General features: G+C 57.1%; 1 protein-coding gene across 1 annotated transcript in view; it reads left to right on the top strand.

Moving 5' to 3' along the window:
* The window catches only part of ALDH4A1 (aldehyde dehydrogenase 4 family member A1), a 30,559-nt gene that overhangs the window by 2,729 nt on the left and 14,073 nt on the right, over window positions 1–13,757 (top strand). The window contains exons 2-5 of the mRNA XM_020899244.2: window positions 7,189–7,282; window positions 7,920–8,012; window positions 11,813–11,860; window positions 12,581–12,736. Of these exons, the coding sequence (XP_020754903.1) occupies window positions 7,189–7,282; window positions 7,920–8,012; window positions 11,813–11,860; window positions 12,581–12,736 (391 nt within the window). The remainder of the gene's footprint in view (window positions 1–7,188; window positions 7,283–7,919; window positions 8,013–11,812; window positions 11,861–12,580; window positions 12,737–13,757) is intronic.

Below are 13,757 nucleotides of genomic sequence, written 5' to 3'. Positions count from 1 at the left end.
TCTTTGCAACCCCATTGACTGCAGCATGCCAGGCCCGTGTCAGGGTCTTTTCCAATGTGTCAGCTCCTCGCATCAGGTGGCCAAAATATTGGAGCTTCAGCTTCAGCATCAGTCTTTCCAATGAACGTTCAGGTCTGATTTCCTTTAGGATTGACTGGTTTGATCTCCTTGCAGTCCAAGGGACTTTTGAAGTGGTGGTCACTTATTATTGTTATTTTAAATATTTATTTATTTATTTGGCTGCATCGGGTCTTAGTTGTGTCATGCGGGACCTTTCATTGCAGCCCATGGACTCTCTTGTGGTGTGCTGGCTTGGTTGCTCTGTGGCATGTGGGATCTTAGTTACCTGACCAGGCATTGAACCTTTGACCCCTAGATTGCAAGGCAGATTCTTAACCACTGGACCACCAGGGAAGTCCCTAAACACACTCTTGACTGTGCATTTTCTTTGTATTTAATTAGTATGAGTCCACTGTAGAAAGAAGCAAAAAAGGTGAGGAGGGCCACTTGGCAGCTCACCACTCGGAGGTAACCACGCTGTTACTGCGACGACTAGCCTTTTCATGGTCCAGGAGTATATATGCTTTAGAAAAACAACATAAAAAGGGGCTCCTCTGCAGATCCTTTTTGGTAGCTTGCTTTTTCAGTTGAGACCTACCTCCCTTAATATATGTCCCCAGGCCCTAGGGCTGTGACTGGCACCCGGTGAGCCCTCAGCAAACATTTGGTGAATGAAAGAATGACCACGTGATTCCTTCCTTGTCAACAGAAGTTTATCACGGCCAGTCTGGGAGATGATCGCAATGAGCAGCTGGCCTTTACGGATGGGCCAGGGATGGTCACTCAGGTCTACTCTGTACCTTTGGGGCAGGTGGTTTTACTTAGCTGCTCAGCAGCCTGTGATGTGGGTGTGTGCCTAGTCGCTCAGTTGTATCCAACTCCTGGAGACCCCATGGACTGTAGCCCACCAGGCTCTTCTGCCTGTGGGGCTTCTCCAGGCAAGAACGCTGGAGTGGGCTGCCGTGCCCTCTTCCAGGGATCTTCCCGACCCAGGGATCGAACCCAGGTCTCCTATAGTGCAGGCAGATTCTTCACCAGAGACGCCCAAGAATACCGGAGTGGGCTTCCCGCTCCAACCCAGGGGTCGAACCTGCATCGACGGCAGAGGAGTCTTGACCCCGGAGCCACCGGGGAAGCGCTCCAGGCGCCTGAGTGAGGAAGCCTGGGTGCAGATCCTGCCTTGTCACTCGTGAGCTGTGACCACCAGCCGTTACTCTCTGAACCTCAGCTTCCTCCCCCACCCCTTCCACCCGTCCAAAGGGATGCAGTAATAGTTTGCAGGGTAATACCTCTGTAGGGTCATCACTTAGCACCACACGAGGCATGCCATAAATGCTTCAGAAAAGTTCCCTGAGGTTTTCCAGGGCGGCTTATCCTGAGCTTCAGGCTCTGCACTTTCTCTCTGGTCTCCTCCACCCGAAGTCCCTTATCTCAGTGATTAGGAGGATTGGTCTTATCAGGTCTCAGATAACAGCCCAGAAGCTGAAGGAAGGAAGGGCGCTTTCCTTTCTAGTCCTCTGCTTGGCCTTGGCTGCCCCGACCCCAGCTCCTGGGGACCCGCCTCCAGGAGGCCAGTCCTGGGGGCCTGGTGTCCACCCATGTGCTTGTTGTTTTGGGGGTGTTCCTTAGATGCTCGCCGTGGTCTGGGCAGTGGGGGCACAGACAGTCCGAGCTGTGTGATGAGGGCTGTCATCTGTGAGGTGATCTGATAGTTTGGGCAAGGCTAGTATCCCCTGCAGAGGGGGGGAGGGGAGGGGAGGGAAGACCAGGATGGCCGGACTGCTGCTGACGAGGTGGGAGGGGGTGGGGGCGATGGGAAACGAGCCTGGAGGCCTCAGTAAGGATTCCGATTCTTTATTGTAGGAGAGAGAAGCCACTGAGTAGTTTTGAGCTGAGCCCTTAGCCTTTACCTCTCTGCGTTGATGACATTTTCATGTTAAAGCTATGAAAACTGGTAGCTGCTGCCTTTTGAGCTTCTGTCCTGGGTGGGACATGGGCTGGTTTGGGCTTCCCTGGCGGCTCAGCTGGTGAAGAATCTGCCTGCAATACGGGAGACCTGGGTTTGATCCCTGGGTTGGGAAGATCCCCTGGAGAAGGGAAAGGCTACCCACTCCACTACTCTTGCCTGGAGAATTCTTTGGGCTGTATAGTCCATGGGTGACTTTGACTTTCACAGCCTTTTTTCACCTTTTGAACTTCTGCTCTGGGTGGGACAGGGGCTGTTTATTCTGGTGGTTTCGAGAGGAGTTTGGAGTCAGTGGAGCCGGCGTGGCTATTGCAGTTGTGCAGGCGGAAGCCCATGGTGCCTTGGACCAGGGTGGAGACCTGGGGGCGACCTGGGAGCCCTGGCCCCTCTGCTTCCCGGCAGTTTTCCCCTTTGTGCATTTCAGAGCTCAACGTTCCCCGTTGCAGGAGGTGTTTTGGTCTTGCAGCCTTTTTAGCTCAGATCCTAAAAGAATGGGTGGGTCATCCCATGCAGAGGGTGGGTCAGAGTAGCTGGGGTCTCAGACCTAGCCCGTGAAGTCACCAGGTGAGAAACGGCACCCCAGGTGGTTAGGGGAAACTGAGTCAAATCCCGACTCTGCCTTACGTTTCTTTCCTGAAGCAGGAGGGCTGAGAGCTGCTCTAAGAAGGTCGGGATGGACTCGCCTTTGCATCCCAGAGCCAGGCACCTGCCAGGTGTGATGAACACGTGGGTGGGTGAAACCTTTGACCTCATCTGAGCTATCTCTGCATTCTTGCCTTGTGGGGAAGATGTATGCTGATTGCATGAATGAATAAGTGAGGAATACAGTCTTGCCTGGAAGGGCCTTGCAGATCATTGTAAAAGCCCTGAGTTCTCCAAGTGCTTCATTCTGCCTTCCCCTGAACCAGTGGAAGGGTGCTCATGTTATCCCAAAGGGCCCATGAGCCAAGAAAAAAAAAAAAAGGCTTGCCAGGCATCCCTAGATTATTTTTGGCTTAGTTGACTCAGGCTCTCAGGCTGCTCTTTGAACTAGTATCTGCTCCCTGCGTTACACTCAGACAGATGGACAGTTCGACGGACAGTGGGGCCAGGGGCTGGACACTGCAAACAGCCAGCCAGCCATGGGGGCATGTGATCCTGAGGTCACAGTGGACCTCTGCCCTGGGGAAGACTCACCCTGCTTCTGGTGTTGCCTGGGGCATGGGAGCGGAGATGGAACCACTGGGCTTCCTGTGTCCTGCTGAGCTTCTGCCCCGGGTGGGACATGGGGCTACATTCATTCCAGCAGTGTTTGCTGAGCCCCTGGCCCAGCCCCTGCTCCTTGGGAGTGTCTGGGAACCAGTTTGCCTTAGAAAGCCTGGCCTGGTGGAGTCAACCTTTACAGTTTCTTAGGAAAACCTAAGAGCAAAAAGAGTAAATAAGGCTTGTCATCCTCACAGTACCCTGCAAGGAACATGGTGTCACCCATTCTTCGGATGAGAAAACAAAGGCCTGAGGCATTTTTATAGTGTAGTGTGATCCTGTAGTGAGGTCTCCAGCAGGTGTGGGGGTTCGTCCAGGATGTCTGCTTCCGGAGCCTGTGCTTTCACACCCGCCAGGCCCTGGGCTCCAGAGAGGGCTTGGGCGGCCCACCTCCTGGTGCCCAGCCGAGAGCACGGCGGCGCTCTCCTGGCTTGAAGAGGACAAGGTGATATCTGACTCACTGCTGCTACTGAGTGCCCGGTGGCTCAGACAGTGAAGAATCTGCCTGCAGTTCAGGAGACCTGGGTTCGAGACCTGGGTCGGAAAGATCCCCTAGAGAAGGGAATGGCTACCCACTCCAGTATCCTTGCCTGGAGAATCCCATGGACAGAGGAGCCTGGTAGGCTGCAGTCCACGGGGTCACAAAGAGTCAGACACAGCTGAGTGACTTACACCCATGCACTCCTGCTAAGGCCCAGGGAGGCGTCTGGAACCTTCCAGATGGTGGAGGGTGGGGAAGGGGAAGACACTGCCCTCCTCTTTCCTGCCAGGATGTTGAGACCCGTGGCTACTGGAGTTTTCCAGCCTCTCCAGCCTTCCCCACCGCAGTAGTGGATTTCCATTAGTTGCGCAGGTCTGTAGCTCTGCCCTGTTCTCTCTTCAGACCTGTAGGGAACCCCAGGAGATGGAGGTCCCCCGTGGGCACCAGGCCTCACCGCTCACCAGAGGCCCAGCTGGCCCAGAATTGCATTTCTTCCTGTTTGGGGCAGGGTGGGGCCTGAGGAATTCGAGCTTCTTGGGTGTGGTGGGTGCAGCTGGGGCTCACAGGGAGAGGGAGGAGAAAGCCCCAGGGCTCATGGCGGGGGTCCTAGGAGACCAGCCCTGCCCCCGCCCGCCCTCTACTGCACAGGCCCCTTCCTGCTCTTCCTGACTTGTCCTCCCTGCAGGGCCTTTGCCCTTGGTCTTCCCCCTGCCTGGAACACTCTTCCCAGCTCTTCTCAGACCTCCTCCAGGCCTCCGGCCGAGGCCACCTCCTCCATGAGGCCCTCCCGGACCACCCTGCTGAAGCAGCCCCGCCCTCCTCCTTCCTTAGTTATTTTCTTGTCCTTTCAGTCGCGGGCTTCCCCGGTGGCTCAGACGGTAAAGAATCTGCCCACAACGTGGGAGACCTGGGTTTGATCTCTGGATCTAGCAGATTCCCTGGAGAAGGGAACGGCTACCCACTCCAGTATTCTTGCCTGGAGAATCCCATGGACAGAGGAGCCTGGTGGGCTGCAGTCCACGGGGTCACAAAGGGTCAGACACGGCTGAGCGACTAACACTTTCACTTTTCCAGTCACAGTTGTGTTTCTTCTTTTTTTTAATTTTTATTTTTACTTTGGCTGCACCCTGAGGTGGCACGTGGAGTCTTAGTTCCCCAGCCCAGGACTGAAGCCGCGCCCTCTGCTGTGGGAGCTTAGAGTGTTAGCCACTGGACCGCCAGGGAAGCCGGTGTGTTCCCTTCTTGCCCGTGTCCTGCACGGGAGGCTGGCTGCGTGCAGTCAGAGGGTCACTGTCTCGGTCACTGCTGTCCCTCCAGAGACGAGCAAGATGCCTCGCAGCCTGGTGGGATCAGCAGGGACCTGCCCATACAGCCTGGTGTGATGTCCTTCCTCCTGGCCTCCTAGGCTGGGTCTTTGAGCCCCAGAGCCCTTCTCAGTGAGGAAGGAAAAAAAAAGTGCCAGACCTTCTTGGTCAGACTGTTTGGTTCTCTCACGCGTTAAGCACCTGGCCTCAGACGCTGTCCCGGGGGCTGTGATGAGGTGGGCAGGCCAGGCTGCTTCAGACTGCCCAACAGAGGTCTCGGTGCCCCCCTGATACCAGGCAGCCCCCGCCTGCCCAGGAAGGAACTTCTACCTTTCACCCCACGGTGGAGTTGCCGCACTTGCTGACCAGAGCCAGCCCCCGCGTCCTTAGCCCTCCCCAGATCAGCCGCTGTCACCCCGGTCCTGCAGCGGGCTCCCCCTCGCACCCCACCCCGGAGGCGTGCGGTCCTGCCCGTGTGCGTGACTGGGAACCGACCGCTCCATCTGCAGGCGTGTTCCTCCTGGGCTCTGCCCGCGGCGCGTTGACACCAGAGGGAGACAGAGCTGGGTTTTTCTGTGCTCAAATCTAGGTTTCTCTTGATCTTGGCCTTGAACGAGTTCTTTTCCATTTAGGACCTAAGTTACTGTATTCCTGTTACAGGCCACCGGCGAGGCCCTTCCGGTGCCACCATGACTATGGAATCTGACGTTCCCCGTGTGTCCTCGGGGCCTGTGTCAGCAGCACTCCTGTCCTTGCTTACAGCTGGGGAAGCTCAGGCCTGGAGGGGGAGGCCTAGGGCTGAGGTTCCTCCAGCTCGGGAATGACTGACTCTTTTTTTTCTTTTTTGAAAAATTTTAAGGCTGCATTTATCACAACTTTTTTCATTTAAGTGTATGTTATTTTGTATAACGTTTTGTATACATATTTTGTATATATTTTTCATTTGAGTATATGTGATATAAAATGGTATTTTTTATATACCATTTTTATATACCATTTTCACCAATATATATATATACACACATTCTTTGATATCCTTTTCCATTATGATTCATCAGAGGATACTAAGTGTAGTTTCCCGTGCTCTACAGTAGGACCTTGTTTATCCATTCTACGTGTAATAGCTTGGACTTACCTGGTGGCTCAGTGGTAGAGAATCCCCCTGCCTATGCAGGAGATGCGGGTTCGATCCGTGGGTGGGGAAGATCGCCTGGAGGAGGAGGTGGCACCCCACTCCAGTATTCTTGTCTGGAAAACTCCATGGCTAGAGGAGGCTGGTGGGCTGCGGTCCATGGGGCCCCAAAGAGCCGGACATGGCTGAGCATGCACACACATGCAACAGCTTCCATCTGCTAACCCCAGCCTCCCTCCTCAGCCTCCCCCAGTCCCCTGGCCTCCAGCCCACGAACGGAATGACTGACCCACCTGTCCCTCTTACCCACCTTGGGACCCCCAAACACATGAGTGACGGCGCCACTGGTGGTCACTGATCAGTGAGGTCGTGGGGTCAAGGGTGAGTAGGGTCTCCAGAACGAGGAGCTCTTGGCATTCAGTCCCCGGGAATCAGACCCTGAACGCCCAGAGCAGCCCTCCCCGTGGCTGCAGGCCGTGCTCGGGGCACCGCTCCAAGTTCACGGCCCGCCTCTTGGGTGTTCTTGCCCAGCCAGAGCTCAGGTCCTGGTGCCACGGAGTTCTCGACTGGTTCCCGTTCGGATGAGACTGAGCTGTGGAATGTGCTGACTTTTCTACTTAGAGAAAGGAGTAACTTGGGTCTGTTGGGGAGAAAGTCCGCCTCGTGGGGATATAGAGGGAGACCAAGGCTCTTTATGTGAAAAACACCAAGGCGTGGTTCTGCACCTCTGAGTTTCAACTTCAAGCAACCGCGTGAGTTTCCGTGGTTGTTCTCATTTAGGAGATGGAGACATAGGCTCAGAGGAGGCAGGTCAGATGTCTGAGGACTCACAGGAACAGGACCTGGGCTTGAACTTTGGTTTTGGACTCCAAGGCCGGTTCTCATCCCCCGGTTCTATAATGGGGTTTGGATTTCAAGGTTATGGGCCAGCCCAGGTCCCCCCGTCGGGGATGGGGGTGCCGGGGCTGGCGCTGCTGACCTGCGCGCCTCTGTTCCCCGCCAGGCTGTGTTGGAAGCACGTCTCCTCCCTCCACGTGGCCAACGAGCCTGTCTTGGCGTTCACGCGGGGCAGTCCCGAGCGAGATGCGCTGCAGAAGGTAACGGGGGGCAGGGAGGGGCACCCAGGAGTGCCTGGAGGGCTGCGTGCAGGCGGCCTTCAGCAGCTCCCACGAGAACTCTCTGTACCCTCTCTTGCCCCTGCCCCCAGCCCCGGGGGCAGCCAGGAGTCTGGGCAGAGCCAGGCACTGGGGACGGGGGTACCTGGGAGTGGCAGCGTGGCCACCTGGGCCTCTTTGGGGTCCCAGGTCAGGGTCATAAGTCTGCAGATAGTTTGTGCTTGGAAACATTCTCCGGGGAATCCCCTGGCCTCATGGTCAGGACTGTGCTTTCACTGCTGAGGGTGTGGGTTCTGTCCCTGGTTGGGAACTAAGATTCCACCAGCCACACAGCACAGCCAAAAAATTTCTCCCACTAACTGCCAGGGTTTTAAAATTGTGAGATTTCATGTATATTTCAGACGCAGTTTTTAAAATCTCTTCTCTAATGGGACCAGCTGGCAACACTGGCCTTGGATTCTCGCAGGCCAGGAGGTGACGGGGCGGGGGCCGATCCGGAGGACGTGTCTCTGCCCGTGCCCCCCTTCTCTCCGGGGCCACTTTGCAGACCCTACCTCAGGGTTTCCGTGGGCAGCGGGAGGGAAGGAAGGGCTCACATGGCCTCTCGTCCTCTCCCCAGGCCCTGAAGGAGCTGAAGGGCCAGACGGAGGCCATCCCATGCGTGGTGGGGGACGAGGAGGTGTGGACCTCAGATGTGCGGTACCAGGTGTCGGTAAGTCCAGCGGGCCCGCCGGGCTCGGCCGTTCCCCTGAATCCCGGGGCTCGTAAACACACGCCTTGGGGTCTCTGCCTCCAAAGGGGCTTCGAGTCCACCGCGAGCTTTTGAATTCCGTGGACCGGTGTAAAACTTCCAAAGGCAACCTTGGCTGCCGGCCTCACGCCTGCCAAGGGGAGGTTAGAAACAGCAAGTGCCCCCAGCTTCGCCATCGCTTTAAAAAGCTGACCCAGTAACCACCTAGAGAGTGGGAGGCAAGGACAGAGTCAGATCAAAGCAGATCCTGCCCTTCACAGACACACACTACTCTATGCACAACAGACACACGCTACTCTACATACAACAGACACACGCCACTGTATACACCACAGACACACGCTACTATATATACAACACATAAGCAACAAGGATTCACTGTACAACACGGAACAATATTCAGTATCTTGTAATAAACTGTAATGGAAAATAATCTGAAAAAGCATATATATATTCAGTTATATATATGTCTGTTTAACTGAATCACTTTGCTGTACCCCTGAAACGGCATAATTCTCCCAAAGAAAGGCAGTCACCAAAACCCTAGTCTGGTTTTGGGAACCAGTGGTCTAGCTGACGATGCGCTCAGCAGAGGTGAGCTCCCAGGCTGTGGGCAATGCCAAGTGTCGCCTCCTCCTGGAAGCCCTCCCGTTGGAGCCCAGGCTCCATCCACAGACACATCTGTGAGGCCCTGTCCCCCGTGCGCACGCTCCTCCTGCAGTCTCCCTGCCACTCCCCTTGGAGGCTGGAAGAGCAGGCGGTTAGCCACCCGTTTTGCAGATCGGGAGAAGCTCAGGCATCAGTGGCCCCCCTGGGGTGGCACAGTTAGACCTGGAACAGGGATGATGGACCCAGGTTTCCCAGAACCGTATCCCCTTGATTTTGACTCACTTTTTATTAAAATTTTTTGGCCATGCCTGTACAGCATGCGGGATCTTATTTCCCCAACCAGGAATCAAGCCCATGTCCCCTGCAGTGAAAGGCAGAGTCTTAACCAGTGGGCTGCCATCGCAACCCCTTGATTGAAGTGAATTCATTCACACCGACTGTTTCTGAAGGGGCTTTAGAAGCAGCCTGCTAATTAACGTAAGCCAGCAAGATAGTCTTCGTGCTCTGACCTGCTGGTCACAAAATTGTGAGGCCTTGGGCGCTTGCTGGAGATGGCCACAAACTTACTTTTAGGCCTCCTGGTTCGCAGGGGAGAGGAGACTGCATCACTGCCCCTAGCCAGAATGTTCCTGAAATACATCCCACCTATGCAGTCGGAGGAACGCAGACAACTCCTGGGGCTGGGCCCGGGGAGGAAGTTCTCCCGGAGGTGTAAGAAGGACACAGTGGTGTGGCGAGCAGCGTCCCACGAGCGTCCTCATCTCCCGCACAGGTGTTCTGTGGGGCTGCTTCTCGCACACTGGCGCCTGGGCATGACATCAAAGCCCGCGCCCGAGGATGCCCAGAGGTCACCCTGCAGGCCCCACCTCCACTGCCAGGCTGGGCTTTCCATCTGGAGCTCCGGCTGCAAGTCAGCCGCTGGGAGCTTCCTTTCTGAAACCCAGTGACGGGGCCATTTCATGTATAAATTCAAACGTCCGGCTTCTGTTGGGAGCAGGAAGGTGTGGCCACACCAGCAGTCTCCCTGTGAGCCCCGTGCGGGCCTGGCCGCCAGTGCCCCAGACCCCGCTGCCCCCAGCTCTGTCCACTCAGCCCTCTCGCCTCTCTGGCCCTTGCAGACCTCTCAGAGCCCCGGCTGGAGCCGGAGCGGGTCTGCGTGTCCCTCCGGCACCCTCCTTCAGCCTTCCTCTCAGCGGGGATTTTGCTAGAAGCGGGGCGGCGGTAAGACAGCCTGCTCTTCCTAACAAGTTCCTGGGCTTGACAGTTAAGAAATGGCATCCACACTTGTGCCCCCAACTGTCCGTCTGTTCAAGGGCGCGAGTGACATTCCCTGGTGACAGCTGGGATCTTGCCCAGGATCCATGGCTGAATGGAAGTCTGCAATCACCTAAGGGTGAATCCCTGGGTCGACTTCAACTGCAGGCAGAGGCCCCATTCCATCCTTTTTTACCCCTTGTCATGGCAGGGACAGTTTTAGCCCAGAAAAGCTTAAAGCAAATAGCCGCCTTGGCCACGCACAAAAGTGGAATGTGTGTGTATGTGAGCACACCTGTATATGCGTCCTGATGTGATGGATACACATGGAGTTTCCAGCCTTGTGCGGTGCAGCCAGTCACAAAATAAGTGCCACAGCAGGTAAACGAAGTGCCTTCCTCCTTGGCATTGTTAGCTAGAAACCTGCTTAAAGTTGGAAGACAATTTCCAGAAGGGTGACTTTAGCTCTTTCTAGGGGGGTACTTATGGGGCTTCCCTGGTGGCTCAGATTAGGTAAAGAATCTGCCTGTAGGGCGAGAGACCCAGATTCGATCTCTGGGTTGGGAAGATCCCCTGGAAGAGGAAATGGCAACCCACTCCAGTGTTCTTGCCTGGAGAATCCCATGGACAGAGGAGCCTGGTGGACTTCAGTCCATGGGGTCACGAAGAGTCAGGAGGTACTTATAAATCATGATAATAAAGCCCATCCATCCATCCACCCATTCATCCAGCCAAGCCGCCTCGGCCCCACACCTCGGGGGACTGGGTGCCGGGACACAGTGATGAACACGGGGGGCCGGGTACCGGGACACTGCGATGAACACGGGGGGCCGGGTGCCGGGATACAGTGATGAACACGGGGGACCGGGTGCCGGGACACTGCGATGAACACGGGGGGCCGGGTGCCGGGACACTGCGATGAACACGGGGGGCCGGGTGCCGGGACACTGCGATGAACACGGGGGGCCGGGTGCCGGGACACAGTGATGAACACGGGGGGCCGGGTGCCGGGACAGTGAGATGAACACGGTAGACGGGTCTGCCCTCACGGAGCCGACCTTGGGGAGAGTGAGGTTGGTGGACGTGTCAGCGAAGGAACAAATGAGACATTTCCAGATGGTGAGAGGAGCCATGGAAAGCGCAGGTGATGGGCTGGAGATGTGAAGGCCACTTACAGTGGGGTGGTCCACAGGCCTCTCTGAGGTGACACCTGAGCTGAACCCCAGGGATGAGGATGGGCCGGGGACTCACTGCCAGCCGAGGGGTCCCCGGTACAGTCAGGAGGAGGCCGGGGCAGCTGCAGAGCAGGGAGGAAGCTGGTGGGCCCGGAGCATTCCGGCGCGATTCTCGTTGGCTGTGGTTCAGAGCCTCTTCCGCGAGCCCAGGGAACGGACCACTGGAGAGGGTGAAGGAGGGTGAGAAAAAGCCCGTGGCTTATGAGAATGCTTTCTGATTTTAGGCTGGCAGAGGGGATAAGAGTGTGGGCTTGGCAGAAGTGAGTTAGGACAGAGATGTTTGGAGGGCCAGGTGCCCGTGAGCAGCCGGGGAGCTGGGATGGGAAGGTGGGTGGGGGGCTATGATGAGTCCACAGCAGGTGGGTATCCAGGGAGGCCAGGGAAGGTCTTGTGCAGGAATCGACGGAAACACTTGGAACAAAGCCCTGAGGATTCCACACGAGGCACAGTGGGCATCTGAGGGATGGGGGGTGGTTTGCCCAAGTTGATGAGCTCCTTATTTGCCCCCACACAACTGGAGAAGGCCTCCTGGGGATTGGAGCAGGGAGAGCGAGTGTGTGTGGACTCTGGCCTGGCAGGCAAGCCCCGAGCCCGCTCCGTCCCCACCTGCCCGGGAGGGCTCCTCCCTCGTGGACAGCAGCCTCGCCCTGCTCTCTCCTGCAGCCCTTTGACCACGGACACGAGGTGGCCAAGTTCTGCTACGCGGACAAGGTGAGTCCCTGGCGGCCTGCCTGGTTAGCTGACATCTGCTGCCGTGGGGATGAAGCTCAGTTACTGCTTCCCTCTCGGGCATGGAGGGGGGTGGTGGCTGGCACTGAGGGTGTCCCTGGCCAGGCCAGGTGTGCCAGGGCTCACGTGGGCCTAATGCGAGCTGCCTGGGCCAGGGCTGTGCATGCCCTTATTTGCGCGGGGGGGATTCTGGAAGGCTGAGCCCAGGAAATGGGAGGGCATCGCGGGGAGGAAGAGAGACAGAGACCTGGCATCAGGCAAGGCCAGCGAGAGGGCGCGGGGTCGAAGCTCTGGTGTCACGTGCTGATGAGGGCAGTTGGCAGCTGGGGTGCCAGCCGCAGGGGTGTGTCTCTGGCCACAGTTCTGGCCCGACAAGGACAAGGTCAGGTCCTGACCTCAAGGGCTGCAGGCCCCGAACAGCGGGTTTGGGAGTGTCAGGCTCCGGGAGCCGGGGAGCCCACAAGGGGAAATGGAGTGCGTCCTTGGCATGCAGACCCACCTGGTAGGCCCCTCGGGCTCCTCCTGACGGGAGGCAGGCAGGCTCTGAGCCTGGGGTGGCCCAGCTGGCTGTGGGACCCGGCGTCTGCTGCTGTCGGGGGGAGGGAGGCAGGGGTCCTCCCTGGGGGGAGTGACCTCCAGATCGCTCCTCTGGGACCCTTCCTGCCACGGGAGGAAGCCTCCAACCTCTCCCCTCTTCATCAGGCGCTGCTCCACAGAGCCATCGAGGCCGCCTTGGCTGCCAGGAAGGAGTGGGACCTGAAGCCTGTGGCCGACCGGGCGCAAGTCTTCCTGAGGGCGGCCGACCTGCTGAGCGGGCCACGCAGGGCCGAGGTCTTGGCCAAGACCATGGTGGGGCAGGTGAGGCGCCCACGGTGCAATGGGGGCTGTGGGGGTCACACCTCGTCCAGTTCAGCAGACATTGCTATGTGGTCACCAGGCCCAGGAGAGAGGACAGCTCAGGTCAGTTCAGTCACTGTCGTGTCTGATTCTTTGTGACCCCATGGACTGCAGCACGCCAGGCCTCCCTGTCCATCACCAACTCCCAGAGCTTACTCAAGCTCATGTCCATTGAGTCGGTGATGCTATCCAGCCATCTCATCCTCTGTCGTCCCCTTCACCTCCTGCCTTCAATCTTTCCCAGCATCAGGGTCTTTTCCAGTGAGTCAGTTCTTTACGTCAGATGGCCAAAGTATTGGAATTTCAGCTTCAACATCAGTCCTTCCAATGAATATTCAGGACTGATCTCCTTTAGGATGGACTGCTTGGATCTCCTTGCAGTCCAAGGAACTCTCAAGAGTCTTCTCCAACACCACAGTTCAAAAGCATCAATTCTTTGGTGCTCAGCTTTCTCTATAGTCCAACTCTCACATCCATACATGACTACTGGAAAAACCACAGCCTTGACAGACCCATGTATATTATTGGCCAGGTGACTTGGACTGCGCTCACATGCCCTCCTCTGTAAGTAGCCCCTCGCGTCCGTCTGTCTCTGCCCTGGGCCAGGCCCTTGTCACGCTTTGCCGGGACTGACAATGGCCCACACGGTCCTCCAGGCTCCGTCAGGCCCCTGCAACCCTCACTGCAGTCTCTGACACCCCCAGCAGGTCACTCCAGGCCTATGAACCACCGAACTCTCGCTGTATGGCTGGGAATCATGTCCCAAGTCCTGAGCCTGGCTTCCGGGGCCCTTCCATCCCCACCTCTGTCCAGCTGGCTAGCTGCTCTGTCCTTCCCTGCCAGGCCATTCCGCCCACGATGTCACCAGTCTGGACCTAGCCAGGCTCCTGGACACCACAGGCATCCCGACCCCAGTCTCTGGCCCAGGTCCCCCGGCTAGAATGCTCCCTGTCTTCCCCGCCCTGTGAACGTTTTTTATATT

The sequence above is a fragment of the Odocoileus virginianus genome, chromosome 30, assembly GCF_023699985.2.
Source record: "Odocoileus virginianus isolate 20LAN1187 ecotype Illinois chromosome 30, Ovbor_1.2, whole genome shotgun sequence".
In the NCBI taxonomy this organism is placed as follows: Eukaryota; Metazoa; Chordata; class Mammalia; order Artiodactyla; family Cervidae; genus Odocoileus; species Odocoileus virginianus.
Note: the sequence above shows the minus strand (reverse complement) of the source record. Positions and strands in the feature narration are given on the sequence as shown.